Source organism: Mesoplodon densirostris, chromosome 3 (assembly GCF_025265405.1).
Source record: "Mesoplodon densirostris isolate mMesDen1 chromosome 3, mMesDen1 primary haplotype, whole genome shotgun sequence".
Classification (NCBI taxonomy): Eukaryota; Metazoa; Chordata; class Mammalia; order Artiodactyla; family Ziphiidae; genus Mesoplodon; species Mesoplodon densirostris.
The window spans coordinates 136,047,094-136,073,769 of NC_082663.1; the positions used below are offsets into that span (position 1 = coordinate 136,047,094).

The following is a 26,676-nucleotide window of genomic DNA, read 5'->3' on the forward strand; positions in this document are numbered from 1 at the left end:
CTAATTCTTTGAACTATCCAGTGTACCCTACTGGAGAGTACTACATTCTACTGGTCTATAAGCTCCATGTCTCTCTGGGTCACCTCTACAGTCCCCTGCTCAATACGTATTTGTTAAATACATTTAACTTTGGGTTTATCAAACCTACCGTGGTCCTCTCCTGGTCCATTGGGTTCATCCAACCAGGTTATCTGGAAGTTCCTAAAACATCAGGGCTGGCGGTGGCCTCATGGACCATCTAATCCCCACCCCCGCTTTGTACAACAAATGGGGAAATAAGACCTGAGGGCAAATGGCCAACAGTCAGCTATAAGCTTATGCAAAATCAGCGCTAAAAATCAGGTCTTTGGTTTCCCAGTTCTCTGATATATCAGGAAATTGAATCATTCCTTCTCCCATTTTCTTTAACATCTTTATTGAAGTATAATTGCTTTACATTGTTGTATTAGTTTCTGCCGTATAACAAAGTGAATCAGCTATATGTATACATATATCCCCATATCCCCTCCCTCTTGCATCTCCCTCCCACCCTCCCTATCCCACCCCTCTAGGTGCTCACAAAGCACCGAGCTGATCTCCCTGTGCTATGCAGCTGCTTCCCACTAGCTATCTATTTTACATTTGGTAGTGTATATATGTCCATGCCACTCTCTCACTTCGTCCCAGCTTACCCTTCCCCCTCCCTGTGTCCTCAAGTCCGTTCTCTACATCTGCATCTTTATTCCTGTCCTGCCCCTAGGTTCTTCAGAACCAATTTTTTTTTTAGATTCCATATATATGTGTTAGCATACGGTATTTGTTTTTCTCTTTCTGACTTACTTCACTCTGTATGACAGACTCTAGGTCCATCCACCTCACTACAAATAACTCAATCTCGTTTCTTTTTATGGCTGAGTAATATCCCATTGTATATATGTGCCACATCTTCTTTATCCATTCATCTGTTGATGGGCACTTAGGTTGCTTCCATGTGCTTCCTTCTCCCATTTTCTTATCACCATTTTTTAGATTGACATCCTTTCTCTGTTTTATAATCTAATGTTGGTATGAAAGTAGAACTTTATCAAGTAAAATATGGTTGTTATTAAGGACTGTCATTCAGGATATATCTACCCAAGCAACAGGAATTGGAAAACTTAGAACGTTGACTTCAAACAATGGTCATCACATATTTTAACTCACATATGGAACCTGTTAAACATTTTAGCTCCGTGGTTTTAACCCAAAGATGATTTTTAGTCTATTTTCATTTATACATTTATACATAATTAATCATAATTATGCCCATGTTAATGAATGTATGTCTAGAAAGAATTTACCAGAGCAAACTCCATTAAGCTAGTTTAATTCCTTCATCAATTTTCTAAACAGTATTCTTAAACCATGTCTGCACATTTAAAAAGCTTTTCTTGAAATTAGTGTCTGTAAGAGTAGTTCTTTTCTGTGTACAACAAAGATTTGATTTATCATAAATTTCTTAAACTCCAGTGTTACTAATTATAACTTCTATCATGAAGTTATAATTTAGAATTTAGAATTTAGAAAAATCTAAATTTTTCTTCCAGTATTTAGTCCATGGCTATTTTCAACAGGTACAGATTTAGGCACTTTATTGTTTCTTATTTTTATAAAATTGAATTTCCCCAGATCAATAAAGAGTTGCAAACCAGGTTTTTGGTTTTTTTTAGTTATTCTCACCTACAGTAAATTTTGTTCTTCACCATTTTATCTCTTATGAGGTTTATTTTCTGGTGATTATTTCTACCAATTAATTGTAGTTTGAATTGGACAAACATCTGCCTGCTTTAATTTGCTTCTTCCTTAAACACTGAGAACATTTTTAACATTTTCCTTTGATATCCCAGGGTTGCTCTGTTTTCCTGGTAGGTATTGGAGGTGGCTAAAGATAGTCTTCTGTTTAGATTAGATTGTTACCTTATGAAATTTTAAATTTGGGGAGAAAACACTTTAGCTCTGACAGTTCTCATCCCATCCCTCATTTTACAGGGAAGGAAATCAAGGGCCAGAGAGAGTTATGTGATTTGCCCAACATCACAGAGATATGACTGGATTTCAGGGCTCTTGACATCCAGGACACTCTGAGGGAAAAGCATGACCAAACTGACCTCTGAATTTGAGCATACTTTCTAGAGAGGAGAAACTGGCTTTTTTATTACTATGGCAACAAAGTACATTAGAGATTTTTTGACAAGCTTACTTCCTACCTGTGCTAGTAGGAAAAAAGAGCCATTGAGCTGATCTTTATGATGATTCAAAACACTTTAGAAAGATCCTGTCACATGCTTTATAAGTTCCTGATTGATTGTGTGGAATTAAGTTACTGCGCAGAGAACCAGCTAATGGAAATACATTGATGAAATCATTTCTGAGGGACATTAAATGGAACTTAAAGCTGAAATGGCTTTATGGATTTTTTCACACAAACTGTTTATGAACATTTATTGCCAGTAAATTATATTGTGTCAAAAGAAGGAATCAGTAGGCATGGCTTTAATAGAAACCTTTTTGAAATAATAAAATTGAGAATAATTTATTATCTAAGAATGGATAGAGGATGGGATGGGGGAATTCATCCTGATGAATGATTGTCCACTCTGCAGCTTTTGGGAAAGTGAAAAATGGTGTGGAAATCAGAACTCTGTTAGGACTTGGAAAGAAATGGTCTTTTTTGAAATGTATTAATATCTCATTTCATTGTACATGGGAATTGTTTTGAGAAGAGGAGTGATAGGGGATTTAGAAGGTGTTACTTGAGGCTATAAACATGGGTATTTGTTCATGTTTCATAAAAAGATGAACAAGTAGAGAGTTACTTAATCTGCTGAATGAGGGTCTAGAGTAGGGTCAAGGGCATCAGTTTCAGAGCTGAAATGCTGGAGTTCAAATCCTGGCTCCCCCTCTTCACTGTGTGACCATAGAAAAGTTTCCTGACTTCTCTGAATCTCACACTCCACAACCGTAATAACAGAAATTAATAGTCCCTCCCTCACAGGGTTATTTTCATGATCAAATGAAGACAGTTTCAGTAGTTTCTACTTTGTAGTGAGTGCTTTTAAAATGTTATTTTTTAAGAGTCATAGAGGACCCAAATAAGGGGAAGAAAGAATAGGGTTCATGAACATTTTAGTACCAGTAGTAATATTTTATTAATTGTCATTTGATGATTGCTATGTACCAGAGATCTCATTTAGTCTCCAAAATCCCTGGGAGATGAGGGTACACCCATATCTCTTCTTTTCAGAGAAGGAAACTGAGCGTCAGAGAGATTCATGCCCAAGGTCACTCAGCTACTGAGAGCTTTTGATAAGTTCCCCTGAGAAGTCACATGCATGAGTCTGTCCTCCAGTATGTATGGGACATGTGGACCCCTATGGCCAAAGTCCAGCAAAAAAACAATCAAAGGGCATCTGGTTGGATGATGGAAGCTAAAGGAGCATGAGTGTCTTGCCCTTCACTTTCATCCACAACCAGAGCCTGTCAGTTACCCATCTCCTCCACCTGGCAGAGCCCATCCCATCTGGATTTTGCTTGCTCGCCGTTTAATGAGTGGCACATTGGCCTGGCACTGAGAAAACAAGGTACTAGGGCGCTAGGTCTAAATGTGGGTTCTTTAGTCAGATGCCTGGATGTGAATCTCAGCTCTAGTGCCCACTGGCCATAGGACCATGAGCCCCACACGTCTTTAGCCCCAGTTCTCTTAGCTGTAGGTTAAGCAGGTTCCTTGGTCTGGGAAAGAGAACACAAGCCTTCTGATCTTATTCTACTTTAAAGAGATATTTCTATTCAGCCCAAATAGCATTCCTTTATAAGCATACTCCTTTATTTTAGTGGTGTAGTTAAAATGCACCGGGGTGTGATTTTAGACATGCATTTAATATATGAGATATGAGGAATTTTATAGCAGTAAATAAGTACTCCCATAGAAGTGGTAGTACTAGTTGAATTGAGTCCAGGAGGAGTCTTGGGAACCTAAAGTCGAATCTGGTTATATTCTATATAAGACCTTGCTCCTGCCCACACAGAGCTTATGATCTAGTTGAAGAGATAAGATGAATGTCTGCGAGGTAAATCCCAAATAGCGTGTACTCAGTGCCTAATGAGTGTACATAGTCATCTTACAAGTTATGTGTTGAGTGCCTGCGCTGTGCTAGACAGCGAGGATAGGACAGAGAGCAAGACGCACTCCTAGCCAGGAGCACAGCAAATGCACTTGCAGGTCAGAGAGCTGAGGATCCAAGCTCACGTGTTCAAAGGAGACCATGTTCTTTCCACAGACACAGCTAGTGAGCATCTGTAATGTGCTGGATGACTTTATTGTCACCCTTTTTCCCCCTTGGCCTTGCTTTCAAAGGGTGGTAGAGCTCAGCACCCCCAGCTGCAGTAGAGCAGTTCCCTCTTGAGCCTAGTATAGCCAGAAGTAAGAAGTAAAGTAGCAGATGAAGTTTTCTCATTGTATCTGACAAATAAAGAAACAGGCTCAGTACAGAGTTTGGATGGGATAAACAAAATGGCCCGAGCTTTTGAGGTTTGTTTTTCATAAGAGCCAGTCATTCCTCATTTTTGGACAACTGTTCTGAATACGTGTAATCTATGTCCTACTGTGTGCACCTACTTGGTACAGTCACCAGAGTTGCAAAATAGATCTTCTTTGACTTCAAAGATCTTACAAAATGATGGAAAGAGTGGGCATGAGAAAGAGGTGAAACATTAAGTGTTACAGCATTCTAGAAACAATTCAAATAATGAAAGCTCTCCGTGGGCAATACCCATTGCCATTTGGGTGAGTCAAACAATTACGGCTGATTTGGAAAGAGGTAGTGCTCTTTCTGTTGCAGCTTTCATGGAATTCTCGGTAGAGGAAGAGGAGGTTTGAGCTGACACTAGAGAGTAGAGACAATGTAAATAAACAGAAATAACTCTCCTCTCCTTATTGCGATATATAATTGTTCCTTTAAATATGTAGATATAGACATAGATATTTTTAAATAGAGCCCAAATGGCTAAGAACTAAGCATCTCTAAGAATGTCAAAGAGAAGTCCCTGTTAACTAGAGTAGCAGCAGATGGAGTTGTTCAGTGACAGACAAGATGGCCCTGGGAGTTGGCTGAGGGCATGGTCTTGGGTTTCACACAGCTTAGAGCCACCTTCTGATGTGTCAGTCCCTGTCCTGTGACTTCTGCAAGCCTGTTTTATCCACTTGGCAGCCTCCACAGTGCCTTTGACCTAGGTGCTCCTCAAAGGATCCCAAAAATGTTGGAGAGAGGAAATGGATATTCTGCAAAACCAAATGTAATACGTATGTAACAAAAGCTACATTATAATTTGTAATCCACCCCATTCTTAACTCAGTTACTGTATTAGTCAGAGTTCTCCAGAGAAACCGAACCAATAAGGTCTATACAGAGAAAGAGATTTATTGTAAGAAATTGGCTCACACAATTATAGAGGCTGAGAAATCCCACACTCAGCTGTCTGTGAAATGGGGACTTAGGAAGGCCAGTGGTGTAATTTAGTCTGAGTCCAAATGCCTGAAAACAAGGGGAGTCAGTGGTGTTGGTTCCAGTCTAGTTCTGCAGGCCTGAGAACCAGGACCACGGACAGCAGGAAAAGATCAATGTCCCAGCTCACAGGGTGAGACAGGAAGGGGGGAATACTTCCTTCCTCCACTTTTTTGTTGTATTCAGGCCCTCACCTGATAGGATGATGCCCACTTACATTGGAGAGAGCAAACTGCTTTATTCAGCACACCTATTCAAATGCTAATCTCATCTGGAAACACCCTCACAGACACATCCAGAAATAATGTTTAGCCAAATATCTGGGCACCTTTTGATCCTGTCAAGTTGACACGTACAATTAACCATCACAGTTTTCAAGAACACAGTAAAGTTTCAATCACTAGAGCAAAATAAATAATATATACTTAATAAAACAGTGAACATTCTTATGAAATTTACACCAAAAAATGTATTTAACGGGGCTATGGGTACATTTTGAAATGTACCTGTATATTTGAAATGATGTGATTTGGGATCTTGGAAAGTAGAAGTGTCTACAGGCAGAAAATGATCTTAAAGTTCCCCACATGGAGTGTCTCTATGCCAACTGGAACTGTCAGTTTTATGGGGTTGTTGCAGGGAATAAATGAGATATATCTATGATGGTATCCAGCAATGTGGTAGTCACTCAAAAATGTTAGCTGAGAATAATAGTTATTATTCACCAGAATATTCTTTTAGTGACCATATATTATGTTAAGGTAGGAAAAAAATTCTGATTTTACTTACAGTGGTCTATTACTCATATCAGAAAGATTAAATATTTCCATAGTTGCTACAAAAGCCAGGAAATCAATTCATTTTCCTAGAGTCATTAGTATGTCGGGATAAACCTGGATTTGGAATAACAGTGGTTAGTAGAGGATTTCTAGACATTATACCAATGCAAGAGGATTCTAGAAATTCACACATGAATGCAAGATATTATTCCGTCCCTTCTTACAGCATCAAAGAAGCACACTGAGCATATAAAAATAAACACCTTTACTTCAGGATACTGCCTGGCTAAGTTTCATTGAAAAACAAATATCCAGTGCAATTGTCTGTGATAAACTGAGGCTTAAATGATTTGAAGACACTTTGGGAGCAGACAAATTAGATAATCACAATCTTTACGGCTGGAAAGGTTCAGCCGATGTTGACAAGTTGTAAAGATAAAAGCTTATAGCAAAGTCAAGAGCTAAATGTCTTAGATTGGGTCGGGGATCAATGTTAATCCTCAAATTGTAAAAGCACTGAACTTCAAAGGATCCCTCATAGTGTTGTAAGTTTTCAAGATTATCGTGTAAAACTTGATTTACTGAAGAACTTTGGCTTAATTGTCCTTAGGCAAATACCTTGCAGTCTTACAGTATTCTCTACCATCTAACCCATTTCTTAGATGTTGTATGTGTTATGTGATTTGTGCCCCATGCTGCAGTAACAGAATTTCAGCTGCTGGTTTTCAAAACACTTCCAGTTGGGTGACTGTTAATAGTTTATGAGAGATATGAGTCAGACCATGCCATTTCTAGGCAACTTTTTTTTTTTTTCTTTTTAAGCCAACATGGAATTTGCCTTATGGCCTCACTCTGATCTCAGCAAGAACACATTCAAAAGAGTTCCTTGTTTTTTCAAAGGCTGTTTGCATGAGTTGATTGAATGCTCTCCTAGCACGGAGACCTGCCCTAGAGCCAGTGGCAGAATACCCGTGTACTGGGTTGTATAAAGGATTCACTGCATTTAGCTCCATTGTGCTGACTGTGCCTCCCAGTGACACATCCAACTCTCCAACCTCTGTTTGCTTTTTTTCTTTTGTTTACAGGAGCAGAGGGCACAGTGTTCCCTAAATCTATAGAGACACCTAATGTCAGGGCAGATCCCTTCAAGGAACTAAGGTAAACTTCTGAGTATGGTTTGCATTGATTAAGTGGCTATTTGGTCTCTTTGTGCAACTGGTTGATGATCCATTTTGAATATCTATGATGTAACAGTATCATGAGTGTATGAACTGGGAGAGATTAGAAAGGATGTGAAGATAAGCTACAACTAAGAGAAAATTTTCACTGAGGACTTAAAGTTGAAAGTTTGGAGGAAGTGGTTGCCAGTCTTGGAGTTGTGAGATTTAGGATTCATTCATTTGCAGTGTGTATTTCCTGATGTATTTTGTGGTACCAAAATCCTCTCCAGTTAGAGAACTAATCAGTAATGTGTGCTGATCAGCCCAAAGAATAGTGGTGTTTAAAAGAAGCTGAACTGTAAATACAATACTTTTTTTTTTTTCTATCTAACAAGCTCCCCATTTTCTGGAATGATAAGGTTCTAGAACTACCTTCTGTGGGTATTCCATGTACTGGTGTTAATTAAATATCCATAAGCCTGCTGCTTTTAGCAGAAAAGGGCTCTGCGATGCCCTGTACTTACCAACAACTTATGGAAAGCAAAAAGGAACAATAGACATACCGACGGACAAATAGACAGAGATATAGCCTAAAAACCATTCCTGCCACCGAAGAACTATCCCCAGCCCTCCAAATGAAACATATATAAAATGGTATGATGATACAAATATAACTTTAATTTTCACAGTGGAATTAGAGCCATGAAGAATTCAGTGAATATTGGCTTTCTTCATTTCTCACAGTTCTTTTAATTAAGACCAATCATAAATCCTCATAAATAGCCCTGAATAATTCTTGCATAACGACATCAACTGTAAGCAAACGCACCTGTATTGCACAAGTCATACCTTCTCTTTCACAACCAGCCCCGAGATCTCTGTTTTGCGAAAACAGCAGCAGCCACATTGGAGCTTGCATTTCCCTAAACAGAAACGTGTCCTCAGTAAGTGGAGAATATATCACCTCATTACAAAACCATAGCATTGCTGCCAGGCCTGTAAGTCTTTATGAATATAGGGAAATAAATCGGGCAAAAGGAAGAGGATAATCGGTGGGGAGTGAGAACCTTTTCTTAGCAAAATCCCGTATACAGTGGGGCTATATTTTTAAAATTACATACCACACTGTGATGTTTTACATGTTACTGGAATAACCATTTTCACCAGGTCTTCCAGAGGCCAGAAGTTGCCTGACTCTCTGTCAATTAGATCTTGGGTTTCATATTAATGTGCTAAAGCTGGAATCTTTTAAGCAAATCCACCCAAGGAAATGTGCATTTTAGGACCCTGAGAGAGCTCATTCTCTGAGAATGCACTGAATCCTTGTGGCTATGATGTAAGAACTCTTTCAAGCAGGCTAATGGGTGGCCCAGTTCCCTGTCTTTTCACAGTCCTCTTTAGGAGCAGGGGGTTTTATTTGGCGGGGAAGGGGGGGTTGTTTTTTACAGAACTAGTGAATGATTTGTGCTGATCAGCGCAAAGATAAGTATGTCTAAAAGGAGCTGAACTCTATCATGTACTACAATGTTCATTGCAGCTCTGTTTACAATAGCCAGGACATGGAAGCAACCTAAGTGTCCATCGACAGATGAATGGATAAAGAAGATGTGGCACATATATACAATGGAATATTACTCAGCCATAAAAAGAAATGAAATTGAGTTATTTGTAGTGAGGTGGATGGACCTAGAGTCTGTCATACAGAGTGAAGTAAGTCAGAAAGAGAAAAACACTGTATGCTAACACATATATATGGAATCTCAAAAAAAAAAAAGGTTTTTTGGTCAGATATTCTGCCACAAAGCACCATTAAAAAAAAGTTCCAGAGGGATGGAGAAGCCAAGTGATCACATTCTAGGCTCCTGACTCAGTTCAGGCTGTTTGTGTACACATCAACACAATCTGAACAGGGGCAAACAAAAGACCAACTTAAGAATTACATACTAAAGTCTTTTTGTGCTTCCTTTATTTATACTTAGACTGACTTCTCAGATAAACAAGTAAAACTTAAATATCAATCCATGTCCCTCAGCTACTCAATCAATCAAACATGAGAAAAATAACATCTATTTTAGAGACCTTCTCTTTTGGGATAATTTTTGTTTCCTCAGGCCCCTTTCTTGGCTGCTGGAGGGTTTTTTTGTTTGTTCTATTGTTGTTTTCTGTTTGCTTGTGTGTTAATAAGAAGCAAATTTTAGGCCTCTGACGTTTCTTCCTGGAATATCTCAGTTCCCAGCTAAAGGAATGGTAGCTTCCTCTCTGTGAGCATTTTGGTTCACTGCTTTTCTTATTAGAGTTACTGTAGTTACTATATTTGCCGTATTTGCTTAAGACGTTTGTAAATAATCCAGGGTTGAGCTGAAAATCACAAAAGAGGGTTGTTTCTCTCCAGACAAATAAGGAGTGTTGGTAAGGTTTGCACCCAACACCCAACTCAGGCGTATTTGTAGACTCTGCTGCTGCAGGGCGATTCTGAAATCATGACGTATGGCTCTAGATTCAAGATTATACTTAAAAATGTACCAGGCACTACCCCCATCCCTCTAATAAGAAAAACTAACTTTGAATAGAAACTGGATTTGAATAAATTCATGACTTAAAATTTGAATATTTTAAATGTTCACACAGTTTTTTTTTTTCCCTAAGTCTATATAAGACAAATGGAAAAAATCCCTGATCTCAGGCCGTGCCTGATCTGAGACTGGAAATAGGCCATTCAGTTTGACATAGGTATTTTCTGTAAGAACAGAGACTACCTTTGAATGACTACCTTGCTCTAAGCATTCTTTTCAACTGTGAAGTTTCCTTGTAGGATTCTGATCCTACCAGAATAGGAAATGGACTATGAAATCCTATTTCCCAGATGTATGCCATGACAGTTGTAAAAGAAAGGAAGAAGGTTATATGGACCAATGTACACAAACAGCCAACTCTGTTCCCCTAAATATCACTAAAAGCTTGGAAGGAACCACAAAAAAGCAAGAAGCCAGAGGTCTTCATAAAAGAATTCTTCATCAGCAGCTGTGCTGATATGCTTTTACTCTACGTTCAATTATAACAAGGGTGGTGACCTGATTTTCCATTTCATTGTCTATAAGGAAGGAGCTGTTTCCCAAGTGTTGTTTTCAGATTCTTTTCCCATATAGGTTATTACAGAACATTGAGTAGAATTCCCTGTGCTATACAGTAGATCCTTGTTAATTATCTGTTTTATGTATAGTGGTGTAGATATGTTAATCCCAAACTCCTAATTTATTCTCTCCCCAACTTGGTAACCATAACTTTGTTTTCAAAGTCTATGAGTCTTGTTTTGAAAGTAAGTTCATTTGTATCATGTTTTTTAGATTCCACATATCAGTAATATCATATGATATTTGTCTTTCTCTGTCTGACTTACTTCACTTAGTATGATAATCTCTAGGTCCATCCATGTTGCTGCAGATGGCATTATTTCATTCTTTTCTCTGGCTGAGTAATATTCCATTGTGTATATGTACCACATCTTCTTTATCCATTCCTCTGTTGATAGACACTTAGGTTGCTTCCATGTCCTGGCTATTGTAAATACAGCTGCAATGAATATTGGGGTGCATGTGTCTTTTTGAGCTATGGTTTTCTCTGGGTATATGCCTAGGAGTGGGATTGCTGGGTCATATAGTAGTTCTATTTTTAGTTTTTTGAGGAACCTCCATACTGTTCTCCATAGTGGTTTTACCAATTTACATTCCCACCAACAGTGTAGGGAAGGTTCCCTTTTCTCCACAGCCTTTTCAGCATTTATTGTTTGTAGACATTTTGATGACAGCTGTTCTGACTGGTGTGAGGTGATACCTCATTGTAGTTTTGATTTGCATTTCTCTAATAATTAGCGATGTTGAGCATCTTTTCATGTGCCTTTTGGCCATCTGTATGTCTCACTTGGAGAAATATCTATTTAGATCTTCTGCCCGTTTTTTTGATTGGGTTGTTGGTTTTTTTGATATCGAGCTGCATGAGCTGTTTGTATATTTTAGAGGGTAATCTGTTGTCGGTCACTTTGTTTGCAAATATTTTCTCCCATTCTTTTCATTTTGTTTATACCAAGTAGTTTTTTGACACTTTATTAAGAGTCAAGGCATGTGATAAATACTTGAGATGTAGAGTTAAATGAGTACTCAAATAATTTATAGTTAAGGAGAATAAGACAGAAAGCAACCTCAAAATACAAGGTAATGAAATGTAGGATAGATGTATGAACCAAATCAAAGGAAACACAGAGAATTACAAAACCTACCTAAGAGAGTTAAATAAGGCTGCCCAAAGGAAGTGACATTTTAGTTGCAAGAAGAAAAAAGATAAAACCCAAAAGTACACCTCAGGTTTCAAAAAGTGTGGTTCTCTACAGCCATTTAATGTAGGGGAAAGTACCCCAACATATTTCTCTAGCTCCCAAGAATGTTACTGTGTTATTGACAAACATGAGGGATTGTAATTTCCTCATGACAGTTGTGTTCTTTAAAAAATTGTGTGAAGGCAGTTTCAAATATGGTAGCAAAAGACTAAAGATTGTTACAAGTTTCAGAAATCAGTATGTGGGCTTCCCTGGTGGCACAGTGGTTAAGAATCTGCCTGCCAATGCAGGGGACACAGGTTCGAGCCCTGGCCCGGGAAGATCCCACATGCCGCGGGGCACCTAAGCCTGTGCACCACAACTACTAAGCCTGCGCTCTAGAGCCCGCGAGCCACAACTACTGAGCCCACGTGCCAGAACTACTGAAGCCTGAGTGCCTAGAGCCCGTGCTCCACAACAAGAGAAGCCACCACAATGAGAAGCCCGCACGCCACAATGAAGAGTAACCCCCACTCGCCTCAATTAGAGAAAGCCCATGCACAGCAACGAAGACCCAGTGAAGCCAAAAATAAATAAATAAATAAATTTATTTTAAAAACCCCAAAAAAATCAGTATGTAATTCAATTCAGAACTGAAAGATTCACTGATAGCAAACCCATTCTACAGCCCCCAATAAATAAGGTATTACTTTGTTACTGTTTATTTTTCTCTATAATATTACCAGGGTTTTAATGATAAAGCTGAAAAATTATGATACATCTCTTACTCCCAATAATACACTTGAATGTTTTGCAAAATTTTTTTTTTAACCGGGTAGGTACTCAATCTGGCTCCTTTGGAAATACGGGAATTTACAGTTTGTGTGTCTTATAGGGAAACAGGGATTAGACAAGCCTCCCACAAGTTGACGAAAATGAATTTATTCATTCTTTAATTGTATTCTAAAATGTCTGTAGCCAGCTAAGTATTTATTGGCTCTCAGTGGTTTGTAAATTTAAGTGGCAAGAACAGTCTGTCAGAGCTTCAGGGCTCATTTAATTTGAGGCTTGGCAATCCTCCTCCACTTCTTTGTCCTCTTCAGAATTCACAATACCAAAAATAATGGATTGACAGTCTGATTTTTAAAAATGTACACACACAGGTAAAGAGAGAGACACACACACAAAGACAGAAATACAGAGAAAGAACAGGTGGGAGTGGGGGAAGGGAGAGAAGAGGCCAGAAGCTGTGTATTGAACTTTTAGCTGTGGTACGTGGTGAAAGGGGGAGTACCATTGTAGGAGAAATCTTTAAATTTTCTCCCTTTTAAACATTTTGCAGACATGTTCTGTAATTTTCTTCCCTCTCTTCCACCCCCAACTCCAAATACTTAAGACTAAGTTTTTTTAGTTTTTAGTTTTGTTTTGCATGTATGAGATTTAGAATTATTTGATCATATAGCACAAATATTGAAGTGATTCAAAGGAGAAATGAAAAAAAAATGTAGTGGACCAAATAATAGCAGTTACTTACTCCAAGGCCTTAAAAAATAGAATAATGGTGAAGCAGTGTTCCTGATGGTCAAGAGCCTGTGCTTTGAAGGTATCCTGCTCGGGCTTTGAATTTGGTACCCATGCCTGTCTGCTTTGTGAACTTGGGCAAGTGTCTTAAGCTCTCCTAGCCCCAGTGCCTAGAATGGAGGAAAAGCTCAGTGAATACTAATTCAACACATGTTAGCTATTGGGAGGACAGGTAAGCAGCTCTCTCTCTCTCACAGGGACACAAGAACTCAGATGGGATGGGAGTTCCCAGAGTTTAATATTTCTTTAACCCCTAAAAAGTTTCCATCAAATCATGGTGACCAACAATTATTTCTCAATTAAAGACAAAAGGAAAAAAATTGAGTACTTCCATCTACTCTTAACTGCATTTTATATAAGAGAAAGGATATAAGAAGACATAATATAGAATAAAAGACAGTCTCATAATTGAATACAAGACAATCTCATTTAACTATATTAACATGTCATCGTATTGCCTCCATTTTCTCATTTTGCCAAAAATGCTAGTGACTACCTTACAACTCTTCACACATTTAATAGTGCCTGCTGAGAAAAAAAAAAAAAAAAAAGATCTGAAAGCCACAGGCTAGGGCTTAATGAGGCCCACTTGACTTTAAGATTGTCCTGTTGGAAATCCCAAAACTATTACCTCTTGCCCATCTTCCAAGACCAGTCAATAAATATATATGTCCCTTTTCTTACTCTTCCTCCTATATTCCAGCATGCCATCATTAATCTCTTTTTTTTTCCTGTTAGTATCAGTACTAGAGTTTGAATTTATCTCTGTATTTCCCTTTTCTACCTTATCCCCAACCTTTCCCCAGGTGCCTTTCACCATGGTTCTATTAGTAAATATAAGGAGAAGCACAAGAGGTAAAGGAAATTGATACTTCTGTATTTGAGTTATCGCCACCTTTCCCTTTGCCTTATTTATCAAAAGCTCTTATTTTGCACATGTAATAGAAATTACAGCTTAAAGATATTAGACCCATGAGTCTGTATTCATCTCCTCTGTACATTATGATTCTACCATTAGAGACCAGAGAATGATAGATGGCAGATAACATCAAGGGAAAGCTGAGGCTAGGACATAGGGGAAGTCCCATTCAGACAGGAAGAGGAAGTAGAGATCTCCTCTGTTCTGGTCTCTGGTGAATTGTGGGAAGAAGAAGACAGGAAATGTAGGAAAAGCAGGTGGTGAAATATATGTCCTGATGACCTTTCTTCTCTGGGTCATGGAGGGAAGGAACCAATTAAATAGATTTTAAGGAAAGGCAAAAGCAAAGGGTCACTGTACATTTTCATTTGGGATTCTAGGAAGAAGCCAACTTGTAGGGTGGTTTCACAACCCCCTAGAAAGAGAGGAAAAGAGGACCTGGGTCAACACTCTGGAATCTCCGTTAATTCCAGGGGTAGGGGAGGAGGGAAGGCAGTTTGTAGAAGTGTCCGTGTGGTGTGTTGAGGAATGCACATGGATAACTGATGGTACAGGCTGGCTGGTTCTGGGGAGCATCCCTGCAGTGGGGCTGAGGGCTCCAAAGAAGACAATCCAGTTTGGTGCAATGGGAGACCTGCCCAGGTCTCAGGGTCTACCGACACCATTCAGTCCCAACTCAGTGGATACTGCTAAAGCCCAGAGAGAGTTTATTCAATGAGGACTTGGGCATGGGGGTCTAGCCTGATGCAGATCAAAACAACATCTCCTGGCATCTAAACTTGCTCTGTTCCTGTCACCACGTGGTCACATAAGCCTCCTTCTGTCATATCCATAATGATATCTGAAAGAGGGAGAGGAAAATTTAGACTAATTATTTATCCTAATGGGAAAGTTGAAACTTTGCAATTACAGAGAGGATGCCAGAATAGATTTCTTTTTTTCCCAACAATCCATAAGGATAAGTTTGGGAGAAAAATTAAGTCAGGTAAAAACAATAAAGAAATGCCACTTGTTTTCATGGATGAGCATGGTTTGTACATTGGCCAGCTTGCAATACAGGGTATCATTCCAGTCACAAGGTATCTTACGTGACTTTGCCAAGCTTCCAAGTCTGTGAGTCTTGCCCTCTGTCTTGCAGGGACCACTGGGTATGAGCAAAAGGAAAAGGTGCTTTCAGAATCCATCATCAGATGCCTGCGATTAGTGTTCATTTCTTTGCAAGTTTTGAGTGAGCATTGATTGGAATTGTAGTCCAGATCTGATGCTCTCAACATACTCCCCAAAAGTGGTCCTGGATTTTTAATCTTTTTAAACCAATAAGATATTGGGGGAAATGCCTTAATAACCAAAACATTTCACAAGCCTCTCTCTCAAAATCATTTCTGGACTATCTACGAAAGCTAGAGCCATCAGCCTTGTTCAGTGAGGCACCTGATGGTCCATTAATGGCCAGCCCATTTTTGTCTGAATTTGAGAAAGGCAACTCGACACATTGTTAACATTATCTAAGACAAGTGGCTTTTATTTAAAAATTAAAATTATATCCTTTCGATTAATTGTTTAACTTAAGGGTTTAAAATGTGAAAAAAACATCATTCAGCAGGTAAAACCATAACTGGCAGGGGTGTATAAAATTGCACTTTTATCCGTGTTGTCAGGGCAGGCACGACATCATGAAAGAAGTGCTAACAACCTTCCAGCCGTTTAGAGCAGAATGGGCATGTGTGTATATCTGCCAAAATTCCAGAGTTGGGGCTCCCTTCTGCCTGAACACAGAGCATCTTGACTTTATTATTGTTTCTATCTTGATTAAAATGTCAGCAGCTGCCATGTATTATGTAAAATGTGTGGGGTAGATTGTTCTATTATTCTTGAAAAACACACAATTGCTTTAGAATCTCTCTTTTTCCCCCCCAGTAGGATTGCCCTGCTCGGTGGATAGACAGAAAATCTTGTTTAATTACATCCTTCATGATCCTGGCTTGAAGCCAGCCTTATTTTATTCCAATTATAACCTTTTCAAAACAAAGAGTAATGGGAGTTTAGAGGAACAAGCTGACAGTTTTTACCTGAAATAAGTTGGGAACTAGAAGTAAATTAAAAAAAGATTAAAAAGCCAGTCAGAGGATTCTTAGTCCAGAATTTTCCATGGCTTGTTAAAACATACAGTTGACCCTTGAACAATGCAGGGGTTAATCTGCGTATAACTTATATTTGGTCCTCCGCATCTGCAGATTCAACCAACCATAGACCATGTAGTGCTGTAGTATTTACTATTGAAAAATATCCACGTATAAGTGGACCTGTTCAGTTCAAACTTGTGTTGTTCAAGAACCAACTATAATATAAATGAAAGGAAAACCATCTCAGAAAGAACTAAATAAATTTGCCTGACTTCTGGCCTTGAATTATGTGCCAAGTTGTGTTAAAGGTCACTCCTTTGTTTGCTATCCTTCAGTGGCTCCCACTGACTTGAAGATAAACAAAAACACTCAGGTACCAACTTAAAGTGGTTGATCTGGCCCTGCATGATGGGCCCAGCCTCTCATCTCCCATTACCCTTTCCCCTCCTTCCAACCTTTTGTTATTTTTGTTTCTCCCTCTGCCAAGACTTTCATTGCCACAGGCAAATAAGAATGGGGTAGTGAAAACATTGTCTCTGGTTTCCCATGAGGACGTGAGAAGCCTCCAGTCCCAGACCCGCTAATCTGTGACACCAGGCAGACGCCACTGGAATGGGACCTGTTTGTACTAACAAAGCAACAAAAGTTGAAACAGCAAAGGCCCCTTACGGACCAGGACCCCTTATGACAAACCCCCTGAGAACCGGTGTTGTCGAACGCAAGTTTGTGTGCCTGATGCACAGTAAAGCCAAACAAACTGAAATGTCAGAGTTTGGAGCAGAGATATGTTTAGTGCAGGGCCAAGGAAGGAGAATGGGTGGCTTGTGCTAAAAAACCCTGAATTCCTTGATGGTTTTAGGGGAGAAGTTTTTAATAGGCAAAATTTGAGGTGCAGGCTGCAGGGTGTGGGACTTTCTTCTGATTGGTTGGTAGTGAGGTAACAGTGTGGTGCTCCAGGAATCTTGTGCTCAGCTCTACCTGGGCGGGGAAACTTAGTTCCTGCAGAAGAACTCAAAGATACTATTAGGTATATTCCTTCAGGAGGAACCAGGACCTTGCCCCATCGCTGCACTAGTGTTGGGGGAAGTGGTGTGCCCACAGGTTCCTGCTCGGTTTCAGTAGCAAAGTTGAACCAAGAGAATGCTGCTTCTTGGATTCACAATCTATTTGACTGTCCTCCAGAGGCATGCCTGGACATGCATCCTCTGGCTGGTGAAGACCAGGGGGAATATTCTCACTGGTCACAAAGCCAGGCTCTCAGGACACAGAACAAGACAAAAGGAAAATCTCCTCATACCTGTGGTTCTCCTCCTTGTGACAAGTGGCACAAAAGACGGAGACAAGAGAAAAAAAATGACCACCTCTGGGAGGAAAAGGACCAGTAGAAAACAAGAGTTCTCATAGTAAGTCTTTACAAAAGTTGCTACACCAAAGGAACTTATTCACACATATATTTTCTCCTGCTAATCTAAACTTGAAAAGGGACACGAAATTTTTACCTTCCTCTCTCAACCTACAGAGTACTGCAGAGCGAAATCCAGGAGAGCTGACTTTGGTAAAAATTCTTAGCTTTCTGTCACTTCTGCCAGTTTTCCAGGATCTCATCTGCAGGCTCCAGAACAAGTGTGGTATCTCAGAAAGTTCTATCTGGGTTGCCAAAACTGTGGGAAAGGAAAAATAATTTTTCCTCTATCTTTCTAGGTTCTTGGCTGAGACAACCCTGTAATAAAAGACAGATTAATACAGAAAAAAATGTTCAATGACGTGTATACCTCCTGTATACATGGGAGATACCCAGGAAGACTGAGTAACTCCCTGAAATGGCCCAAGCCAACACCTTAAATATCATCTCTAGCGAAAAACAAAAGATTTGAGGGAGGGGTACGGAGGAAGAGGCCAGTTAGGGGAAGTTATCAGGAAAAGCACAGTAAGCAAAGGTAAGGTTATTATGCAGATTTAAGTCATTGCCTTCTGCATTGATGAGAGTTTCTAGAAATTTAGTCCTCCTCCTCTACCTGGTACAGAGAGGGAAACCCCTTACAAATGGAGATTTTCCTTATAAATGTAAATGTCTCTTACAAAAGAGTAACATCTGCTTGTTTTTCAGAGCTTCTCTCATGTCTGCTATTTCTTAAAAATAATCAGCCTAAAATAATCCTTATGCCTAAGAGGCATATTTTGGGATGGTATATTCTGCTCCCATTCACTGCTTTTCTTTTTCTTTATCTTTGTGGGTGTGGGTCTTTTTTGGTCCATTTACTGTAGTTGTGTTAGCATTTCAGGAAGAAGCAGAGGTAGACATATGTGTTGAGTTCACTGTTTAATCAGAAGCCTCCTCAATTTACAGGCTACAGCCATTCTCCCTTGGTTTCCTCTACAGTGCCATAGAGGCTGCACTTAGGGCCTTGCTATTCCCTTTTCTTGAAACATTCTTGTCTACTCTTTCTGAATCATCCTATTCATCTTTGAACTCTCAGTTTAAAATTCACTTCCTAAGGAAATCCTTTTTGGCACGCCCCAGGATCATACTGGTCTCCCTGTTAGCCCCTATACATAGCCCCTGCACATCTTCATTTTTGGATGCACTGGCTCAGATGTCTTCCGCATTTGCCATTGCCCATAGAGGGGTTTAGGTTAGGTGAATCATCACAAATTCATTCCCTCCAGAAGTGTGTGCTCAGCCAGCAAAATGATGAGTAACTGACTCTTTGACATTTGTTTGTAAAGGAGAGCCATTAAAGTCTCCTGGAGTCTCTAATTTTGGCCATATGCTTATTTATCCCTTTTCTTTCTTTCTTCTATTCATCCTAAGTCATTTCCAAAAGAGAATAATCTGTTATTCTTTCTTTTACAAGCAGTTTCAAAACTTTAGATTTCTTTTTTGCCCAAGCGTTCTGCTATAGTCACACTCCAGTAGAACTTTGCTTTAACGTGAAGCCTCCGACCTACAATCCCTATTCATTTTCTCAACCATGGTTATCATAATTCATAGAGGAATCAAGTCCTCTTTCACCCACTTCTACATTTCATCATTGCTTCCTATTCACAAAGGAAGATTAGTTTCCAGGCCTTTGGATTTTTTTCAAAAATACATCCTGACTCATTAATGATAACTTTCCTTGCCTGGCATCTGAGTTCAGGCACACTCACTCTGGAATAACAAAGCACAGACGAATTTGAAATCCTATGGCAATCCAAGCGCATACCCCTAACCTTGAATAAAAAATAGATGCTAATAAATGCAGGGTCTTAAAAATGTGAATTATAGTCATTTCACACTTCATGGCAGCTTCATGTTGAAGAAATAGCTTAAAACTTAATTACGATGCTTGTCCCTTCATTAAGTGCAGATGACATTCCTCGGATAAATTTTTGCAATGACATCTGGGGAAGGGAGTTGAGAAACTCATTAGTTATTCATGATGGAGAATATTGACTGTGTACTGATTAAGGAAAGTGTTGACACCCTTTTTAACATGATACATCTGTCTGTTCATGTATGGTTATCTCTGTGGTCCCCACAGAGCTCCCAAAGCTCTTTGGGAAATGAGGAAAATGCCCTTCAGCATTTGAATGCAGATGTATATAAAATGTGCATGATGAGTGAGATTAAAATGGAGAGCGGGAGGCCCTGGACTTCTGATTACCCGCCCCTGCAAATGACTGGGCTACTCTGTGAGGACCATTTGGGAGATACACAACCACAATGGATTGAATACGTCCTGCTCTTGGCACCTGAGGAGCTATTATGCTACATTCCGTATTTCAGTGGCTCATTCTAAAGCTAGAAGTCAGTTCTCAGTGAATGATGCACGGAGGGTTTTGCCTCCTGTCACATAATAATCCCATAGCTTGAGCCAGGCAGTGACTAAGTTAAGTGAACTGGTGAGGGTACAACCACCCTCTCTTTGTGTGAGGGGCGATATTCTTACAGAAAGATAATTTTGCTCTTTAATGACTCAGAATGGCTAAGAAGTGAGGGCAGCAGAGCCAAAAGTAAGATAGTGCAACATAAAGAAGTGTTTTTGAATTGTCTGAATTACCTCCCTTGATAGCCATGAACTTCCTGTCACTGAGAGACTCAAGGTAAGGGTAACTGTCCAATCAGGACTGCTATAGAGGTGTGTCAGGCATCAGAAGAAGGAAAGGTTTTAACTAAACCACCTTTCAGATCTGCTCTAATAGGAAGATACTAAGATTCAGGCTTTAAGTGCTGATCACAGATATGATTTTACCAGGGACCTCTCATTAAGCTGAAATTTCTCAAAAAGCTCTATTCATCGAGTAGTTGAAGGTTAGAATCTGTGACCAGTATTGATGGATTCCTTTTCACTTTTCCTTGCACTGTGGGTGTTTGAAGAACAATTCAGATTCTTTCCATGCTTTGTAAAGTTCAAAGTGCTTTCACAGATACCCTCTCCAAAACTCCCTTAAATGAGATGAGAGGGATGGACTTCATTCCTGTTGTACAGACGGGGAGACTGAAGGGTTAAAATGTAACACTTGGCTGTTTGGCATAATGAAAAGATCCTGTCCTTTCTCAGGGCTCAGTCAGATTTTGAGGTTTAGCAGAGTCTCTGACACGTGGCAGCATGGAGTCGAGGTTAGGAGCAGAACTTTCAAGTCAGACCGCCAGACCCTGGATCCTGGTTTTGCCACCTGCCAGTGTGTGCCTCTGGGCAAGCTTTTAAAACCTCTCTCTGTCACCGTTTCCTCATTTATGAACAGGCAGATAAAAACAGCACCAACTGAGAAGGACTTGTGAGCACTGAATGGCATGACGTATATGAACTACTTCCCACATCACGTAGAACCTAGGACTTAAATGTTAGCTCTGGGGCCTCTGTTGTTGAAGCAACCAATTATTACTCATTCTTGATTATGGCCAAGGAGTCTGTCCAATGATAGGGTGGTCTTGCTATATCATATGCCTCACAGATAATGGTCAGCAGGTTAATAGCCTATTTTGTACCAATCAATACAGTCAAGACAACAGTGAAACAAGTATGAGTTGATGAAATTGGCCAATATTAAAAGTGAACTCTAACCCTGCTTTTGAACTTTTCTTATCGCAAAGGCATTTGCAGTCTATATTCAGCCATGAGAGAGGCAAACTTTGTCCTTAGGAAGAGAAAACTGAGACTTAAGCATTACACAGACAAGATGAAGTGGAAAGCATTATGGGTATGGATGAAAAGAGTAGTGTTTTAAAAACACGTACAAAGAGCTTTGGATCTTTTTCTGAATTTAATTGCAGTGTGGTGAGTGACAGTTGTGAAAATGCGGTTTAAAAGGGAAAATAATAACATTTAAGTATCAAAATATTTTAAAAATCCACTAATTCTAACTGTAGTGTAATTCTAACTGTAGTGACCAAATACTCTCTCCCTCCTGGCTCCTTCAGCCATTTGTAGGAGGGAGAAAGTGGCTTAGACCAGCTTCCCTGGAAGACCTGACCAAGCAGAAAATCCCAGAAACAAGAAGCCTCATCTGGGGACCTTTCTTCCCATTTGCCAGCTGCCACCAGGAATCAATGGCTCTTTCATAATCCTAGCAAGAAAGTGAAATCAAAATTAAACTCTTATGAGATTTTGGGTTTTTTCTTTTCTAATTTTCACATTGACTCTTGCCCTTTTATATATATATATGTGTATATGTGTGTGTGTGTGTATATATATATCCTTAAAGTTTTTGATCCTCCATTGCAGTATACCGTTAAGAGTTATGTTGTTTTCTTCCCCCGAAGGCCACAACGAGTGCTTATTTTTCATGTGGGTTGGATGGATTTTTATCTCATAACCACAGGCTGCTGCTCTGAACCTTTGCTTCCTGTCTGCAACCTATTGCTGGGCAAGATTTACCTGTAAAGATATAGTGGCTGCTGTGGCTTTTCTAGTAGAATAGAATTAATTCTCTTTGGTAATAACAGTTAGTTAGACACCCCTATGACCATGAAAAGCAACCCCCAGGAGGATTTTCCAAAGGACTGGTGTCACTTGACAAGACTCTCTGATGAGGTCTACTGGATGAATAGCACACAGGTCAAAATGCTGATTTGATCATCCTCCTCTTCCTGGTACAGGAGGGATGACCCTTACAAATGGGGATTTCCTTTATAAATCTAAATGTCTGTTATAAAAGGATAACTTCGACTTGGTCTTCAGAGCTTTCCCTGTCTGCTGTTTTTTAAAAAATAACCAGCTAAAAATAATCCTTCAGCCAGAGAGGCATCTTTTGTGATGGTATGTTCTGTCCCCCTTCAATAGCAGGACGAGCCCCAAAATTCAGCTTTCTGGCCACTGCCTTACTGATATCTTACCACAAGGGAAATGTCTGTTATTACAAACACGACCATAGTATGAGAAAATGCACGAAAACAGATGAATAAAATTTACTTTTCAGTCACAGCCTGCTAACCTTTGGGCCTAATCTCAGAATGGAGATTTCCTAGAGCCAACCAGAAAGCATGAAACACTGCTCTCTGTGGCCTTTTGCATCATTTGTTCACTTGTTTGCTGTTTATCTCCCTTACTGGGTTGGAAACGCTAAGCCAGTGAGTCTCACATTAGAACCACTTAAGTTTAAAAATAATTCTGATTCCTAGTCCCTGTTCCAGAACAATTCAATTAGAATTAGAGGTGCAGCCCAGATGTTGGTATTGTTTAGAGTGTAACCGAACACAGGTTCGGCCACTTGCAGCTCAACAGCCAATAAATCAAAGGACAAGCTTTGGCAGAGAAGAAAGGTACTTTATTCAGAAAAGCCAGCAATCTGGAGAGATGGTGGACTTAATGTCCAGAGACCAACTCCGAAGATTCTGCTCAGCCATGACAATCTTTAAAGGGAAAAGGGAAAACGATCTCAGTTCATCATTAAGGCAGGAGGTCAGATGCTTTGTCATTTTTCCATTGCGTGCAGACCTGCTGATTTCTCCCCATCTTCCTTGGGATGCTGTCTTGCCCACGTGGTCCACCTGCAATTGGATGTTCTCTTGCCCGCATGCTCTGCCTGCAGATTTACTAAGGGGAAGCTAGGGGTAGAGAGTCAGTTATTGTTTAACTACTTAATTCTTCATTCTTACTCTTTCTAATCCAGGAAAGGAATCAACAGGTTAGGTAAGGTGTTGCATGTATTTAGTAAATCAGAAATCCAGAGCTAAGTTAACTGTTGCCTAATGATTTCATCTTTATGATTAAGGTCTAAAGAAAACAAGGATGATTAAAAAGGAAGGAGACAGGGCCTCCCTGGTGGCGCAGTGGTTGAGAGTCCGCCTGCCGATGCAGGGGATACGGGTTCGTGCCCCGGTCTGGGAGGATCCCATATGCCGCGGAGCGGCTGGGCCCGTGAGCCATGGCCGCTGGGCCTGCGCATCCGGAGCCTGTGCTCCGCAACGGGAGAGGCCACAACAGTGAGAGGCCCGCATACCGCAAAAAGAAAAAAAAAAAAAAAAAAAAAAAAAAAGGAAGGAGGCAAAGGACCTGCTTACAAGAACACTCCTGGTGATTCCAGGGTGTAGCAACATTTAAAAATTAGGTTCCAAGAGGTACCATGTCACACACCCTCATGGCCATATACACACCAACCACTGTAAACTCTGAAACAGTGCCTTGCACATCAGTGGATACTCAGTAAAAGTTGAATAAGTGGGTGTCTGGAGAGACGGAAGGATGGGTGGGTTGAGTAAGCGAATGAATGAAAAGAAAAAATCAGTGATTATAAGTTACTGGAGTTAAGTTCTCAAGATAATTGTTATTAGATCACTGTTTACAGTTGACCTTATAATAGTTGAGATTCTACGTACCACCGTGCCAGAAAAGATCATTTGAGGTTTTAGATAAGTATATAAAAAAGTAAACAGCAAACTGCAGGGTACACACGTCATCTAGAAGTGGAATTTACTCTGCCTGCCTTAATGCAGCATTCATCTCCCGTCTTGGCATACTCCCCATCTCTACAGAACAGGCAGCCGCTACATCAAAGGTAATGGTTCATTATTATTTCCTCAGTGAATCATGTTTTTCTGAAGGGAGCAGAGATAACAAAGAGGAAATTACAGTTTGTGTGGAGTGATATGATTGCTTGTAAACCTAGCAATGAAAGAGAAGTGTATGCAAGCAATTGAGAATTCTGTCTCTGTCCTCCAAATGCAGAAAATGAGCAGTTTATGCCCTATTCACGTTTTAATTGGAGGTGGGAGAAAGACACTTCACCGTCTTCCACACCTGGGCAACCCACAATTTCCTCGTTACAGCGTTGATTACACCCCTGGATAATTCTGTGGATGCCAGTGCAACGCTGCACACATCGATGTTTATTCCAGCTCTTATTCATGTAAAAGCACAAGTGAGTCTGTGTTTATACTAAGGAACAGTGGAAAGACCAGTGGAGAAAGTAGCATTTGTATAGATTTCTGTTGATGGACCTAGTACTGCTTTGTCCCTATGTTACTTAGATGCCAGCTGAGATTAGTCTGTCCCCTAATATCTATCTAATAGCGATTGATGCAAAACTCTTTTTGCCAGATTGAGCAAAACGTAATGTCCTTCCTACAGACCACCTTCTAGTTTCGTGATCACCTCTGACTTCGGCTTTTTATTCTGTGAATGTGTTCAGTTTAAGACTAACAACCACCAGTAGACCGTATACCCCTTTTTGTGCAAATTAGAAAGAGACACCCCTTCCTTGGGTCACTTCCATCGATCAGAAAATTGTCATAATATAGTGATTTTTTAAGAACAAGACACTTACGGCATGTACTAGAAAATTATAAGTGCACAAATTAGTGATACCTAGGATGTGAATCACCCCTCCACCCACACACATACACACGTGCATGACCTAGATAACGATGTATGAGTCCCTGAAAGAGCATCTTGCCTTTCTGCTCAAGCTGTCTGTGTATAGCACATTAGATGGAACTTGGATCTCAGTATTTTTTTTTAATTTAATTTTCACCAAAAAGACTTACTCACGCAAAGCTCTGGTGTATCTGGAAGGTTTTATGAAAGTTTTGAGAGAGGGAAACAAGCTAAAATTCAATTATAGCTTGAATATATTGTAATCTATGTAATATATATTGTAACATATTTACAAATGCATTTCAACCCGGATTTTCTCACTTTGCTCTTCGCATCCCCATTTTGCAAATGAGAAAATGAAAACTCTGAGGGCTTAAGTCCTTGGTAACAAGGAGCAGAACTAGGAGTACCTGACTCTAATGTCAAGATTCCAGTGGTCGTGATACCAGGCTGGCACGTGAGTGAGTAGAAAGTACAGGTGAAACGCTGTAGGAGATAGTCTAGTACTAACCACTGCCCAGGCCTGGGAATTAGGAGACTTCGTTTGCAGGGCTGAGCACTCCACTTAGCTCTGTGCCTTGAGGCAGGTCACTCTCTCTCTACAAGAATATTTACAAGAATAGGCTTGTAAATATTCTTGTTCCGCAAATTCCCTAGGCCACATTGCCTGGTCCTCTGTCTGGTGCATTGTCTATCTGGCACCTGTCCCAAGACATTAGTGACAGAAAGTCAGATACGAAACATGTTGCTCACTTATTTGAGGATATCTAATTTTTAAAAGGGAAAGGATAATGTAGAATGTCAGTTGAATAAAAAACAAAAAAATAGATGTGGCGCCGTGGCTATCATGGCATAAAGACATGAGTAGTAAGTTTGTAGATACCTTGTTATTGAGAAATAAAATGCTATGTTTTCTCATAGGATGTGATAAGCATCTGAAGATTTCTCAAATAAAATTATAGAAGACATATGTAGAAAACTACATGTTGAATAGCTTCTACTGTGGGCAAGTAGCAAGAAAGGGATTCTTTAGAAAACACTCATGCTAGAACGGTAAAAAACAAACAAAAAAAATTGTTGACTTTTGCTTTACCCCTGTCCTCCCAAATCAAACTGCATAAGTACAAAAATCTTTTCAGCTCCTGCCAAAAAAAAAAGCAGTATCTTCAGGCTATACAATAAATGATTTACAGTTGAACATGGTGACCAAGTTAAAGAAAAAGAATGCAGTATGGGTAAAAGACATTAAAGCACTAGGAAGAAAATTAATTGGAAATGTAGGGAGAAACCAGCATGTCCACCTGTGAAGAGAGACAGAGGACATCATTTGATCAGCAGTGGCTGGGTTCTCTGTGGCTTTGAGGTATTAGGGGACAAGGACAGGGGGAAGCTTAGTTTAACACTTGAGAGCACTTAATAATGACTTTGGGTGCAGAATCAGCGCCGAGGGTCTCCAAAGCATCGACACAGGATGTGTCCACGAGCACA

General features: G+C 39.8%; 1 protein-coding gene across 1 annotated transcript in view; it reads left to right on the forward strand.

The window, feature by feature from the left end:
- SGCD (sarcoglycan delta) overlaps positions 1-26,676 on the forward strand; it is a 389,456-nt gene that overhangs the window by 283,433 nt on the left and 79,347 nt on the right. Inside the window, exon 6 of the mRNA XM_060093719.1 lies at positions 7,384-7,456. Coding sequence (XP_059949702.1) covers positions 7,384-7,456 — 73 coding nt within the window. The remainder of the gene's footprint in view (positions 1-7,383; positions 7,457-26,676) is intronic.